Source organism: Limulus polyphemus, unplaced genomic scaffold (assembly GCF_000517525.1).
Source record: "Limulus polyphemus unplaced genomic scaffold, Limulus_polyphemus-2.1.2 Scaffold301, whole genome shotgun sequence".
NCBI lineage: Eukaryota > Metazoa > Arthropoda > Merostomata > Xiphosura > Limulidae > Limulus > Limulus polyphemus.
The window spans coordinates 75,179-91,915 of NW_013665911.1; the positions used below are offsets into that span (position 1 = coordinate 75,179).

The window sequence follows — 16,737 nt, forward strand, 5'->3', positions numbered from 1 at the left end:
TTTAAAGTTCTATTTATTATCTTTTTGTAAGGGTGGAGGTTGGGAGTTTAATTAGTAGAAATGTTAGGGTGGTTTCATTTCTACTTCAAGAAATAAAAGGGTATCTGCCTTCCCACAACTGGCTATAGACAGTAGAAGCTGAGATGTTGTGTGTGTAACATTCAGCTTTGTACCCTTATGTGATTTTCCATGATGATTAACATCAGCGTTTGGATTTTTTCTGATAGATGGGATATCTCCAATGCATTTGGGTGCTATTACCACGTACATTATCCACCGTGACAAGAAGTTGACGACCTAGAACAATAATGGTAATGTGATATATATATATATATATTATTTAAACTGGTATGGAAAGATTGCAATCATGGAGATTATATATAATTCACAATATCATTACTTGTCAGTTATAAATTGTTAGTAGTATTGCTTACTTCAGTAATCAACTGTCCATATCAATTGAATACATTATTTGCTATCAAGTTACAAGAATGTTTTACCAGAACATACACTGATTATGCAAGCATGTAACCACAAACCATCTTTTATTAATTGATAAAATAAAAAGTATTTTCAGTTTGGTTATAATGTTTAGAAATGACGAATACCAACAAAAGACGTTTCAGCGAAGAGTGTGAATGTAAATTACTCAGTTGATCAATAGATATTTTCTGTACTTTTTATTTCCTTACTTGGTGAAAACTTAACAGTTTCAACAAAAGTATTTGAGCTTGTTACAGTATTTGTATATTTCATCATTTAACTGCATGATTACAAGATTTAATATTCATGAAACAACTTGCAAACCTAACCTTATTTAAAGGCAATTCTGTGTAACTTGGATAATCTCGGATGTAGTTCTTACTATTAAGTTCTGACATATAAAATGCATAGTATTTTCCATTTACACTATTTTGTTTCTGCCTTATCATTTATGTACTTGGAAAAATATATACACAATATTGATAATATTAATAAATGCTATTTAGCATGTCAAAATATATGGGAGAATCAAGAAAAATCCAATCATTCCAAAATAGACCCTTTAGCTCAGTTTAGATAGCAATTCTGCTAATAATGTTCTTTGTTTATTCCAAATATTATTAAACTAGTTATTGCTCAATCAAGTTTCACTCTAAATTATCTTTGTTTTATAAAACATTTATACCTAGTTGAGAAGATGTTCATCAAGTTTCTGTTTTCCTCTGAAGTAAATGAAAGAAAACAACCTAAGTAACTCTAGGAAAACAAGCCATACTTCAAATTTTATGGTTTGCCAAATGATAATAAGGGTGGAAAAGTCTGCCAATTGTCTTAGATATGTAAATGATTTATTAAAATACTTTACATCCAAATGTCTGGAACTCTGCTCAACTCACCGATGAAACCAGCCAAGATTGTTTCTGTTATCCTATTCCTTACTTATATGTGATACTGAAACTTGTGAAAGAAGAAAGTCTGGTATAGACTTCAATACTTTCCTTTGTATTGTCTTCAAGACTATTCCACGTGTTTTGACTCCTTTTTTATGAATAATACCAAGGGGCAAAAGTTGAGATTGTAGCTTCACTATATCCAGACTTAATTTACCAAGTATGAAGAAACAAACATGCCAAAGGCCGTGTAGTTGTAACAAGATTTTTCATTATGTACTTTAAGGTTTCTTATTTTACATGGCATGCATAGTATTTTTAACTTTGTACATCCAATTGTAAAAGTTACTTTCCCACAAAACCCAATAACAACTAATTAAAGAAAGTGAGCTGCACATTATATGTATAAAGTCTTTAATGTCACTATATACACAATTATCAATGTAGCACACAATTTAATAACATGGAACAATAATTATATATTTATATATAAAGCACTACATATATGTACTAACAAAATGAAGTATGATCTTTTAGCAAATAATTCTGATTAGCATGTTTACTTAAAACTTTACCTTAAACAATTCAAGTTCAAAACAGGCAAATTTTTGCAGTAACGTTACACATGTGTCATACATTTCCTATGTACAAATATTTTAAAAACTGTTAAAACAGTAAATGTAAGTTGTTAAAAACCAACTTTGACCATGATTAGTATGCTAATGCTAGTCCTGGCCTTGGTAAGAAATTCAGAATCTTGAACATGCATAAAACATCTCTATAGTAGATCTATCACTTGTGCAATTTTCTTTTAATGTAAGTACTAACAAGTTCATTAAAAAAGGTTCTACTATTGCCTAATCTTCCTTAACCACAAAATTTTACACTCACTATTAAAGATAAAATTTACAAGTTTCAGCAAGATCAGTAAAGTAATAAAATCAACCATTGAAAAAAAACATTTTTTACAATTATTTGTAAATGTATAAAAAAATTAAAAATAAAGTTTTTCCTTCGACAGAAGTTGATAACTTTGAAGAAATTTGATTATAACAAAAGTTTTGTAAGAAAGCCTAGATTGTGTTTTTATTTATACACTAGGTATTGAAGCTGAAATCTTAAATAAATAATCAAAAGCTTTCTAAATTAACTACATTTCTCTCTATCCACCAACCCTTATATATGTACATACATACCTTAGCTAAACAACTGATTTAAAAAGAAATACATTTATCAAAAAATTACAAGAGAATGTGTATAAAAGTAAAATTATAATATAAACAAATTATCAAAATTCTCTAATTAGCTCCTTTCTATTACCACAACAGTGAAAAACACTTGAAGTACATTACATTTTCATCCATGTAGAAGAAATCTTTTTTTATTGTTTATCGGATATCTTCATTTAGTTAAGTCTCTGCCTCATGTTGTTTTTAGGTGAAATGCTTTGTAAAAATTATTCAAGCAAATTAAGAAAACTAAGTTGTAACTTGTTACCACATTGGTGAAACCTTTTCAAAACAGACAGCATTTTTATCCATCCAGCACAAGAAATTTTTCTGTAATTTATGACATATTTTCATTAGTGTGTGACAATCAGCTTCTGCTGCATGACTCACTGAGGGAACAGCTCCAAAAAAATACTCATGCAACTTAGACAAACTGAGTTGCATTTTTGAGATTTTATTTGAAACTTGAATGTCATGTTTTCCATAAACATTTGAAATAACTTGAGACATTTTTGTAGAAACAAAATTTATATTGTCATTAGAATATAATCTTTTTCTAGCTGGAACTGCATGTTTCTCCTTATGGATGAGGGTTCTTTTTCTTTTTACTCCTTTCTGAACATTAGAGTAATTTTTCTGGGAGGTATTCATCTTTTTAGGAGTCAGAAAATCTCTATGAATTCTCTGTGAAGTTCCTTCAATTCCTGGACATAAAATATAATGAGTATCATCTGACAGCCCGTTTGATTTATGTGCTTTAATCTCTGGAAAAAAAACTGATTCTTGTTCGATAGCTGTTAAGAGTACTTCTGTTTCTTCATTCAGCAAATTTTCAACATTATTATCATGAAAGTTTTGCATACTGTTTGGCCTGGTAAGTGAAACAGTTTTTTCTGTCTGTCCCAGTTTAGATAATATACTTTTATTACTAAAGCCTACAGGAGATAAAGTAAGAGCTTCTAGACTTGTCTGATATGAGCTGCAAGGATTCTGATTATTGATAGACATTGAATCAGTGTTTGTTTCAGGCTTGACTGAACTGTTCCAAGAAGATTTCATATGGATGTCACTTTTAAATGCTGTCAATGTGTCAACACAAAAGATGAACTCTGGAAGTGATACTCCTGCCTTCCTCAACTCAGCCTTTAGAAGAGGGAAATCGAAGTTGTGGCCATTATGGGCCACCAGACATATAGGCTGAGGGAGAAATTCAAGGAAGGATTTTACTTGCTGAGCTGGACCCTTTTCAAAATAGCATTCAGTAGATAAATACACATTACAAAGACCTAGGAGAGAAGAAAATCATTAGAAAGAAATATCACTAAAAAAGATTGACACATACAAATATTGTCTACTAGTCCTTATGAAGCTGCATTTGAAAAACACTGGTTAAAATAAAATATTATTAATATCTGGAGAGTAAAGTTTTTTCTAACTTTATTGCCAAAATGTCTAAACCCCCTCCAGTATGCACTACAAATCCTGATAAACACATATATATATATATATATATTTATAGTAATCATTTTAATATGTTCTTTCTAAACTTCCATTTGTATCGACAACTTCTTGTTAGAAAGCTTATGATGTTTTTATACTTAGAGAATTATTATTTTTAGTTTTTAAAGACCATGATGGAATTAGAAAACAATTCCAACACGTTGGTAATTAAAGATATTCTGCTATTGCTGTGTTTTTAGAATCTCTAACAAAATTGTTAGCTGCTTCTGGTACATGTCCTTTTTACTAGTGCATTTACTTGATTAAAGCAGTTTTGTTAAAGCAGAATTGAAAAAAATTATTGCTCACTCGCATGTACCAGATACTATACTGTAAGATGTATTCTAGAAATATGCATAAAAGACATGCTTATTGGTGAACAGTTATTACAAAGACAATGTGATAATGAAACTATCTATTTTTTGTTTGTAGTTAAGCACAAAGCTACACACAATGAGCTATATGTGCTGTGCCCACCACGGGCATCAAAACCAGTTTTTTATCCAGCATTATACACCTTCAGACTTCATTTTAATGGACATGTCTAACAGCAAGAGAAATGATGCCTATTTGTATAACACAAAATTTTTCATGTATGTTACAACCTACCACATGTTACATGAGCCAAGAGAACTTACTAAAGTAATTTTTGTTTTGATCTTATCACAATTACTTTTTTACATTCTCCATTTTACTTCTACATCCACAAGTATTTAACTTTTTCTTCCAGTATTTTCTTTAGTATTGAATAGAAAATTTATACTCAGTAAGAGAACACTAAAAGACAGGTTTCCCATACTTTAAACGAAAAAATATTCCAGAAAGTCCCTGATTATTTCCCAATTATTTTCATTAATTTAAGTAATTTTCACAGTTTCCAAAATGCTTCAAAATATTCATCGCTGGAGCAAAATATATACTATTTGAACTATTTCTGATTTTTTCTCTCTTCTGTCACTGAATGATTTCTTTGTTTCTAGCTAAGAAAGCTTTTATCTGAGCCCTTTGTTAACAATAATTGAACTTATACAATTTTAAATAAGACATACTGTGAATTATTTGACAAATTTCAAAATATTTTCTTCAACTTTAGGTGCACGATGTTGGAACACTAAGAGAGAGGAATCCCTAGCTCCTCAAAACTAATAAGCCTTCTATATGAATAACAAAATCTGGATTCAGCTGTGCATGAATATCAATGCTCAATCATCATCAGTAATGTAGCCAAGTTATTTGTAAAGAATTTAAAAATGACTTGCTGCAAAACATTTACCATTGTAGATTTAGTACTATTTTTTTCTATAAAAACACAATATTTCAGTCAATGATTTTCTAACCCTCCCATGTTTTGATAGGGATTCTGATAGGTATTATCAAGCACATTAACACATGTTCATCAGCAACCGTTAATCTGAGGAAAGGATAAAAATTTTTTATGGATTTAACATTTTCAAACTTGTCATGACTAATTGATTTGCTAAAGTATTTGAATTGTCTAGATCTGTACTTCCTTGCCAATTCAAGCACAAAGTATGAATTATTTTGCAATATTGGTTCCTTGGTGACAATTCATTTACTTTGATCTAATTATATCTCACTAAGTTCTATTTATTGCTTCATCAAGTGCAAGAGCTTTAGTCATAAACTTTATTGATTCAACGATGAAGTATGAATGACATGTAAGGCAAAACTTGTAACAACTTTGTTTTGGGGTATATTTATTTGATTTATGACATTAAATTTTGAGATAGTCCCTATATTAGGCTATAATTTAAGTTTCCCAAGTTGTCTCCAGACACGTTGACAACAGAGTTAATTTTAATTTGCCTATCATAACAGAACTACTTGTGCAAAGTTAACACTTTTTTAGTCAGGGTGGCTAATTATGAACATGCACAAAAATTTACAAACATCTTAATTATGGAACAGCTCCAGTTGTATTATAGTGCTATTTGATTGTATCAAGCTGAATCAAGGTTGATGACATACATCATGCCATCTGGCAAGGGTACACAATGCTAAATGATATCTAGGCAACCAACGAGAAGACAAAATGATCTTGGTATGCAAAGGAACACAACACTGCAGATTCCTAGATTAAAAGAAAGAAACTATCTTTTCAAATGCTAATCTAGATTTTCAGATTTTTACAAAAGACTCCATAATATTTCCAGACCAGGAAGTTGTTAAAAGAAATTTCCTGATTTCAAGAAGGCACGACTACCTTTTAAAACTCCATTACAACTATTCTTGACCTGAAAGAAGGAAAATCTAAAATACTGACACACCTGAGATGGCCACTGCTGAAGGAGTAACACAAGTCTTTGGTTGGACACAGAGAGATAATTTATTTAGTATTCTATATTTGTCTGACGGACTATCAAAATGGTCTCTACTAATAGCAACAAGTGCAATTTCTGTGATTTGAACATTTTTCTTTGGTGTTTCTGTTGGTATTCCAGTGGCTTCTAGGTCCATAAAGATCAAAGTCTTGATATGTGGAGACCCAGCATCAGATTCCAAGGTAGTGTCTTGCATTGTGACTCTATAAAAAGATAATGTGCACAGGAATTTGAAAAACAGTTACAGGAAATATCTTTTAACATGCAATTGTTTTTCTGAAGACAACTCAGTAATTTGTTCAGAATAAGAATTTGATCCCTTCTTTATAGTACACTTAACACTGCAAAAAAATACCCTTAGAAATATGCATACATTAGTACACAAAGTACTCACATATTGCAGGATAAAAGAAACCAAATTCCTTGTGAGTTTTCTTGGTTTCATTTAGTGAAAAAGGTATATCTAGACTACTTTAAAGACTTGATGTATTGCATTTACAGAATTTCTTGCAAATGATAAAAAGATAACAAAAATGTTAATATATACTAAAGGGGTCTTAATGTTTATATTTCTTTAATACATAATAGCATAACTTTGGTGGAATTTAATTAAAATCATTACCCAAAAAACATAAACAAGCCCTTACTTCATTTGTTAATACTAACATAAAACACTCTAATGACTCACAAAAGCCCAAATGTTCCGATCAAGCTCCTCCATTGTCCCTAGTTACCTCTATAGCTACCTCATGAGGAGTTCATACATGAAAAACAACAACCTGTAATGACACCTGCCTGTGTTACCTGAATAATTGGATCCTGATAGCTTGTAAGTAGGGATATGAACAAGTTCCAAAATTGTCGCCCCAAGGTCCTACCAACACAAAATCAGATGCATGATTCAAGTCCAACAACCTTACGAGCCTACTTACATCAAGCCTGGGTGACCTTCCTGAATGCACCTGCTCAGTTTGGTCCTATTAACTCCATTACTGTGGAAGATGAGTAAAGAAATTCATAAACACACAACATTAATTAATATAGGTTAGCAATATACATGAACATAATTCTGTACTTAAAGCTGTAAGAACAAATAATCAACTTTCTTTATTGTTTTATTGATACAATAAAAGAGAAACCATACCTATGAAAAATGCTATAAAAGTTTTTAAACAATGACTTCACACAAAGTTAAACAAGCTTAAGATTAATTTTAGAGTTCTGAGCTCATGACCCATCCGATACATTTCTGTGGTTTCCTTAGTTTTCAAAAAAATAATAGTTTTAGATCTCTAAAAGCTGGGAAATAAGATGGACAGTTAAAATGTACTAATAATTTATACAACTTGATGATATTAATGGGTTGGCCTATTGATATTTTTTATAATGTTGGTTTAGTACACAAACAGTAACTAATAAAAACCATAAAATAAAAAATTAAATGGAAATTTTACTAATGAAATGTATTTCTGAAATTTCTCACATATTGAGAATATTTTTGTGAGCACTTAATATTTCTTACAGATTCACATTTCTATAAAGGACTTACAAAGAAACAAGCAGTTATAGTCACGATGTGCTATATTTCATGACATGTTTAAATGCTATGTTGAATCATTTTAACTAAGGAAGTTTGAATGTGAACATTGTTCTAAAAAGATGTATTTTTAATTTTATTTGAATAAGTCAACCTGTCAACATTGGTCACCTGTTCAGTTATAAGATTATATTGTATAAATGGTAATTTTTTTTACCTTAAGCCCCACAATTCTTTCTGTTCTGGGAGGTACTATATTAGGCATAGTGTTACTTTTAAGAGTGTCACGTTTTATAAATTTTCTAACTGGTTACTCGTCAAACCTGAACCAAGTGTCACATTATGAAGCTGACACAGATCACTGGGATTAATTAATTAAAGCTATACTTTCCACTTTGTTGAGTTTTGAATATTCATTCATGCATTAAAAGGTGAATAGTTCATATCAGTCCTCTATTTCAGAACAAAAGACATAATTCAGGTGAGCCAACATACTAAAATTACTGCCCCAGCACAGGTTTAGAATAAGACAAGAAATTCCAATGTATGCTCTCTGTTCATTTACTTTGTGTTCTGTAAAGCATCTAAAGTACCAAACGTTCATATCCACTATATGCTGCACTTGGTATATTCAGTGAACTTTGACTACGACCAATTTTGAAGCAAGAGATGTGCAGTGGCACAAATAAAACAAGAAACAATTAGAAGTTAGGAAATTTTTGAACCAGTTATGCAAGAAATTGTTCCTCACTTCAAACAAAAACACTACAGAAATAAATATACAACCTTTCATAATGTTTCTTAATATCTGAGCAAAGGATAGGTCCTCTTAAGATATGAATAAACCTCATATCACAAAAGTAATTTAAATATGTATCATATTATAGGAAGTTTTTACAGCAACAGTAAATACATTTATGGTATGAATTTTGATCACATATTACTGTCAACATGCAAAGATATTACTTGTTTAGTGAAACTATTAAATCTCTTGTTAGCATTGTCAATAACTTCTGATGAAAGCAGAACTTAAAAACAACTTAAAAATATTGTAACTAATTTTATATGATGAACTAAGTAGAAGTATGTAATGTCATAAATAATTCTAATGGAAACAAAAACATGTAGATTAGAATTTTCTCATTCAGAAATTCAATATCCTCACTCTTACTGATACTTTAGCCACAAAATATGTGTGATTTCGTTTATTCAAACTACATTTACATAATGCAAGCATATTATATTTTGCTGTGCTTAATATGCATTTTCCTACATATCTTTCTGCAAGAGAAAACACAACTTACACTTTACATGACCAGATAGCAAGATAAGGTAGTGTGGACTAATTAAAAATCTATTTAATATGCAAATGATGGGTTATATGTGTTGTTTGGGGAAATAGGAGCTAACACTGATGAACCTAATGGCTTGTTTTTCTTGTGTTTATTTCCACCTTTATTGGCCACATTTTCAAGTATTATCTCACAACTGAAGGACTTAAACTGTCAAATATAATAACATATCTAGTAGCTTTCATTTCTGGTACTCTACGTTTATATTATGTAATGATCAAGGGCAGCCTTAGTAGGTGTAGGACACCTAGTATATTTAAGTATGCAGTGGACTGAAATAAATTCTTACTTGTTACACTAGTGTGCACCCATACAAAGTTTCCCTTTTTAACTTTAGCAGCCCTCATTTTTATCAGATGAAATGAATCCCATGTTACTTTCTAATCAGTAACAGTAAAATATATATTATATCCAGTACAGTGACAAATTCTATCTCTTTGACATTAAATGCATGATCTTGTGTAAATGAGACTAAATGTTTAGTGTTTTTAAAATAAAAAGAAGAGCATGGGCCTAACACAATTTTCATGAAATAAAACGTCTTGCATTTCCTTCAGAGAGGCCAAGTTAGTAGAGCTGTGCATTTATTTAATTGTATTTGAAATTAGGAAGAACAGGAATAGAATTTGTTTGGTGTATAGAATTTGGTACATATATTAGCAATAACAAACTTACAGGCCAGAACTTTCCATTAGCAATGACAGATACAACCGAGTTCTACTACAGACTACTAGTAGTACCAGTAACCCTACAATTTTACTCTTATAAATGTTTTTGTCAATTTGATATAGCACTGGTATATTTCCTGCATATTTCAATTGTACTTGTAAGTTGTAGTCCAAATGGACCTCACGAGAACATCAGAGTATCCATGATTTTTAAAAATTCTATTAAGAGTCCCTAAACACAATTCTATATGGTCTCTTTTTGTCCAACATTGGAGTGTCTAGGGACAATAAAATGTTTAAATTTAAAAAGGTACAAAATTGACAAATGAGAATGTGTCACACCACGAGTCATATGTTTAACAGCAATAAATGGAAAATAGCTACCAGACATAAAATATTTTGAAAAGAGGTATACAGATATAAACTTATATTATTAAATACTAATAGTACTACTGTAATAGATATCGTTTATGATAAGCAAACTGTATCATTTGTATAGTCCTTTTATGTTTTACTTTTACTGAGTTTATTTCAATCAAAACTAACAATCTTAAGTCTTATATTTAATTTTACAGAAACATTGTGATAATCCAAGCAAATTCAAATGAAGTACATTGTCCCAAATTAAACCGATTAACGGTATTTTAACTAAGTTTACCATTTTACTGATTTACACTTTGTATTTTGCAAGTTAGGCGACTAAACTTCTGAAGCGCTCAGGCGTTTTCCGCTAAAATGAGTATTTACTTCCTTCGCCTGCGTAAATGCATTATTAAAATATTTCTTACCAAGCACACCTAAAGTTACACGAAAACTTTTAAAAAAGTAAAAAACATCACAAATAGCATAAATCTTAAGACACGCCATACCCCATGCTTCGGGGCGCCACCAATGCCCAATTCTATGAATAAAGAGAAAAGCGAAAACTTTCATAAAATATATATCGAAAGTAAACGAACCTGTACTCCGGTGGGAGAGCGGTAAGTTCTTTGATTTACAACGCTAAAATCAGGGGTTCGACTCCACTCGATAAACACAGCAGACAGCCCGATGTGGTTTTACTATAAAGTATAAGAAAAGAAAGAAACACGCACACTGAACGAACCTGGTTCCACCTATACTTTCGTTTCACAATAGTAGACAAGCTTATGACAATCTGAAAAACAACAACAACAAAAAAAAAAAACTGCTACAACTAGTGTCGAAGAAAAAAATAATGAATTTATTAAACTTTGATAACCACAGAATTCCAAAAACAAAGATTTCAAGTAGTTAGAATATAAAGCTTCTCAGCTTCTCACAATTAATAAATACGTGCCTGACCAGAACTTGACACTAACTTTAATGAACAATACAACACAAATATCAAAGTTAATAATTATTTTAATAAACAAAGAAATTAGGAAAAACCGGAAAAGAACAAGAATAAAAATAAATGAAAAAGCAACTCCAAAATGACAATATTCCGTATTTAAATAACTAAAAGAGCAACAACAACTCAGCAATAGCACTTTAGTTGTATCTCGTGAACTAACAGTCGAAGCTCATGATAGGGCTGTTATTTAGACGTTAGACCACAAGATTACATCTCATGTGACTAGCTAATTCATCACCATAAACCTACATAATATTTCTCAACGTTAACCTGACCGTCACCGCTAGGTATCAGTTTCTTATTACATACACACTACTCAAAATCAACGTGATCAACTAAAAGGTGAGTTAGCTTTAATGTACCTAAAAATTCATAGCTAAACTAAATAAGAGAAGGAATAAATAAATGAATGGTAAACAAATCCATAAAAAAACTAGAGAGGCACTCAGTAGAGCCATGCAGCGTTGATCATATTCCGCTCTCAAACATATGAAAATGTGTTCGTATGTGCGTTGTTATCGATGAATACTGATAATTTCTGGTGAGACAATAGAAAATCATATTCTAGATATATCTACCAAGTTTCACCAAGATCCGATCATTTTTGACTGAGTTATAGAGCAAAAATAGTGTGAAAAATTGGTCCCCATGTTAACAGATAGGGACTTTTCCATTTCATGACATTGCTGTGACATTGACATTTGACCTTCCAAAAAGTAATCACTTCTTAGTTGGATCATGGTACAAATGGATACCAACTGTTACGACATCGAAGTCACGTGACTAGTATCCCGCCACGTCATTCTCGAACTTTCACGTCTTTTCCTTAAATCTCGTGATCTTTCTAGAAAAAGTGTAGTCTTGTATATGTAAGACCGGCCACGAAGTGACGGGGAGGTAATGAGTAATTGGATGTATGCGGACAAAATATTGTTGGCCACGTGAGACGTGAGTTATAATGTTGTTATAGAGCGACTGTTGAAATTAAGTGTATCGTAAAGTTGTATTCGGGAAGAATAAACCAGTTTTATTTAAGAAAGGACTTGTGGCGCTAAAGTTTAGTCGGAAAGAAGTTACGGAAAATTAACGAACGAACGGAGACGTAACAAATTGGTGTCAGAGAGTGGGATAAAAAAAATGGAAACAAGAGGCGGAAAATCAAACTACAGCTTAGCAGACTTGATGGCAGCAATACAAGAGCAGCAAAAAAAAAACAAGAAGAACGAGAAAATAAACAAGAAGAGAGACAACAGCAGTTGCAAGAAAACATGCAACAGTGGCAGCTTGAACAACAAAATAAACAAGAAGAGAAATTACAGCAGTTGTTGGAGGAAAACGAAAAGAAACAAGAAGAGAGACAACAACAGTGGTAAGAAAACCTGCAACAGTGGCAGCTCGAACAACAAAATAAACAAGAGAGGTTACAGCAGTTGTTGAAGGAAAAAGAAAAGAAACAAGAAGAGAAATTACAGCAGTGGTTGGAGGAAAAAGTAAATAAACAAGAAAAAAGATTACAGCAGTGGCAAGAAAACCTAATCAACTTAACAACCTTTATAACACACGCTATAAGTCACAGTGATTCACACACTTTACTTACTGTGCCTACTGTTCGCTTGATTCAATTATCTCTATATCTATCTATTGCTGGCTTTATTTGCCAGGCTTATATACTAAAAAAGAGAGCGCCTGGCAAACACTCAGACATTCGCGAGGTTCCTTGATAAGTCATGATCCTTCTAGAAACGCCAGCGTGTATGCTCCCAGCGTGGCGTGACTTCCGCTGTCATAGCAATATGTTATTGAATGTGGCCTAGTAGTAAGCATGCCAGATTGTGAATCTGATGGTTCATGGTTTGCATTTAATTATGTTCTGCTGTTGGGAGCAGTGACAATGAGTGCATGATAAGAGTGACGGTCAAATTCCACTTTCCAATTGAATAGCTCAAGAGATAGCACTGAGTGATTCTGAGTAGATACCTTCCCCTCTGGCCTATAAGTTGAATATTATGGGTGGCTAGCACAAATAGCCTTTGTGTAGTTTTGCTTGAACATCCAGAAGTATCGAATTCCAAGCTTTAGCATTATAAGCCATCAAGCTTACCACTGAGCTACTGGGGGCCATTAATGTATGCAAAATAATTGTTGCTTTTGAGTAAAAATATCGTTGAGTTAGAGCCAGATTTGTTTGATGCTGTATTTTTGGAATTACTATTCTTATTGTGAAAAGGTTACTGTTAATATCATTATTGATATCGTTCTGTTACATGTAATATAAATATTTTTGTAGATTTTGAGACAATGTACTTTATTCACTACTAATAACCTACTGCAGAGGAAATAGCGAATCAAAGGCATCTACGCAGTTCGGTAATACTTTTTCCTTTTCATTTAAAGTTCAAGTTCTGGAAATGAAAAGAAAAATTCGCAACTAACAGAAAGATGTTTGTAAATGGAATTTTTTATGATCATTGTTTCAAATTAAACTTTCAAGTGTAGTTAAAACATGAGCATAAAGTTCTGTTTTTTTGTAATAAAAACCACAGTTAGCATTGTTCAGTGTTTGTTAAAGTGTATATTAGAGATTGTTAAAGTTCTGTTGTAATTATGTATTCCTGCAAGATATTGTTGTAGTGACTAATTTTTCTGGTAGTTCTTCATCCAACCAAAAAATTCTTGATCAATATCGTTTTCTCTATCTAATTCTTTGGTAGACCTGACATGGCTTGGTGGTTATATCATAACCATTACATAATGTGCAACACAAGTTGATGATGTTCACGAAGTAACACTAGAGGCTGCTGATATCTTAGGATGGGATGACATCATAGTTCCATGAAGTTAAACCAGATGATGCAACTGTCTTAGGGGAGGGGTGAAATCACAGTTCGATACCAGAGAGATGCTTTTACCCAGGTTCTATAGGCAGACAGTGTCACTATACTGCATACAGATTTCAACTTGTCTCAACTTATGTTTATAGTTTTCATTAATATATCTAACTGTATTACACGTGTTTCTATAGGCGGATAGTGTTACTAACACAATTAACATACTGCTGACAAGTGTAATCACACATACTGTTTCGTTTTTATACATATTGAACAAGATAGTTAGTACAGGTGCCTGGGATATTAACTCAATTTAGTACACATTTAACATACTGATTATAGTTTTCTTCTATATTGTATGTGCATAACATACTATTGCTTTTTCCTGTGGATTTATATGTAAAACATTACTGATTCATTTCTATAACTAGCATATTGTATAACATCTATAGCCTTGAAAAGCATGCTTATTTAAGTATCGTGTTTAGTTTTGTTAGTTGATTTACTGTGTTAAAGTTTAAAGGATATTCGTAAATAGTTATGTTTAATCATCACTATTCTTATCTTTCTGTAAATATTTTCACAAATCTCTATCTAGTGCTTGTTTCTTGTTGACTGCAGTGTTGTTTCTTGATAAGTAATGTTCTTACCATTTCGAAAAACAAATGCTTACTATAGATAAATAAGCTATTACAACCAAATTGCTTCATTATTCTGATGTATCCAGCTGATGAGAAGTTGAAGCTGACGTGTTCATCTAGGACTACAACTCCAATCAATGTTTCCAAGATTTTGAGCCTCAAGACTGCTGACAGTCTCAAAGTTTATCACAAAATGGGTCATCAGGGCAAACAACCAGTTCTCTCTTACAACTGGTACAATATAGGGTCAGTAAGATTGATAATCAACAATTAAGAGTTATAAAAAATGAAGCTATTACCTAGCAATGAAGTAGATGCACTAGCACCAGTGATGGACAGTGATTAATTACTGACACCAACTCGTTAGTACTGTGAAAGCTACGAAAAAGTTGATGTTACCATTCAAAAGCAATACTTTGATGATATATTCCTTACACAATGCTGGTGTACTATCACAAGTGAAATGACAACTGGCTAACTCACCATAACAGTAACCAATCACTTGAGAGTTTTGGTAATGGTTTTGGACTAGCTCAGGAAGTTGCACAAATCGACCAATAAAGTGTTAAAACTATTTGTGGGTAGTTAGGAATACTATCTGGAAGGTCAACAGAATACAGAGGAAATATGGGTTAAAATCTCATGTCTAGAGTCGAAAAATCAGTTTTTCTTGAGCTACTTAGAGTTATCTTCAGAAAGAATCAGTGTTTTCCAGTTTTCAATTTCCATGAATATGAAAGTCTCAACACTCCAGAAGTATACTGGTGCAGCTCTGTTGTAAGTATAGAATTATTATCTCTCTTGATCAATTAATGTAGTTAATAGTAAATGATATTTATGTTTGTATTAAAGGAATGTACTTTATATGCACCAGTTTCTAATACAGATTAGAAGTAAAAGCAAAAGTTATGAGAAGTTAATGATTTATAAGCTTTTGACTAATATTGTATGTAATGTGGAAAAAATTAATAAATGTTGTTATATTTTATTCAATGTTAGTCTTGGAATCTGTTTCTTTATTATAACTGTAAATTATCTCGAGGTAGCGACTTGTGAGCTCCACTCGCCACTGCAAATCCTCAACTAAATAAATTCGGTGTAAATGGCAGTATAATTAAAACTCCAACAATTTACCCTAAGGGTGCTCACCATTACAGATAGAGCAGTCTTGAGGATTTTTGGAGTAGCTAACAACAGGTTGGTTAGAGTAAAGAAAGCCAGAAAAAGTAAGAAAGTCAGCCAAAGTACTATAAGTAGTATAAGTTAAAAATAAGTAGTAAGTAAGTGAATGTGGCTACTTCTGGTATAGACACGACTACAGAAGAGGGTGGTGCACACCCTAGAGTCAATATAAGGGCTGACACTAACTACAAAGCTGCAGCAGAATAGCCCACACAAGTAGATCCATGCAGTGCTATACATTCAACGACTGCCATACCGTTATATCATGGTAGAGTAGACGAGGATGTCTAGAGCTTTATTGATTCCTTAAATGAAGCTGCCAGAATATTGGGCTGGACTGACACCCAGAAGGCAGACATATTAAGATTAAGAACAGCAGTAGAAGCAAAACATTATATTAGGGCTTATAATGAACCATGTGAAACCACAGATTTTCAGTTTCTTGTACATATGTTAGTAGAGGAGCATATGAAGTGAGAAACAACAAATTTATATCTAACAGAGATGTACAATCTAACTCAGTAGCATGGTGAATCTGTCCACGTTTTTGGACATAAGTTGCAGTAGTTAGGTAATAGATTGCACAGGGCTTATATACACCTGAACGAGTTAATGATATAAGATACTTTAAAATTTGAATATGAACTAGGGTTGTACAGTAATACAGCTAGAGGTTATGTAAATGAAGCAAATACCCCTCAAGCAACTTT

The 16,737-nt window shown here is 32.1% G+C and overlaps 1 protein-coding gene across 6 annotated transcripts; it reads right to left on the bottom strand.

Moving 5' to 3' along the window:
- Window positions 1-1,806: 1,806 nt before the first annotated feature.
- LOC106457189 lies at window positions 1,807-11,159 on the bottom strand. Of its 6 annotated transcripts, none has more exons than XM_022383026.1 (4): window positions 10,961-11,159; window positions 7,377-7,436; window positions 6,391-6,647; window positions 1,807-3,888 (listed from the first exon to the last, which is right to left on the bottom strand). In XM_022383026.1, the coding sequence occupies exons 3-4, from the start codon at window positions 6,638-6,640 to the stop codon at window positions 2,867-2,869; spliced, it is 1,272 nt and encodes a 423-aa protein (XP_022238734.1). In that variant the 5' UTR covers window positions 6,641-6,647; window positions 7,377-7,436; window positions 10,961-11,159; the 3' UTR covers window positions 1,807-2,866. The 6 variants fall into 6 exon arrangements, with proteins under 6 accessions (XP_022238734.1, XP_022238732.1, XP_022238730.1 ...); XM_022383024.1 differs by having other exon boundaries at window positions 7,240-7,436; window positions 10,961-11,158; XM_022383022.1 differs by having other exon boundaries at window positions 7,249-7,436; window positions 10,961-11,156.
- Between the last annotated feature and the right edge of the window lie 5,578 nt (window positions 11,160-16,737).

Coding starts and splice junctions, on each gene's coding strand:
- LOC106457189 (XM_022383026.1), bottom strand. CDS start 6,640: ATGCAAGACACTACCTTGGAATCTGATGCTGGGTCTCCACATATCAAG. Junction 3,889..6,390: donor TTCAGCAGTGGCCATCTCAG/GTGTGTCAGTAT, acceptor CTTCTCTCCTAG/GTCTTTGTAATGTGTATTTA.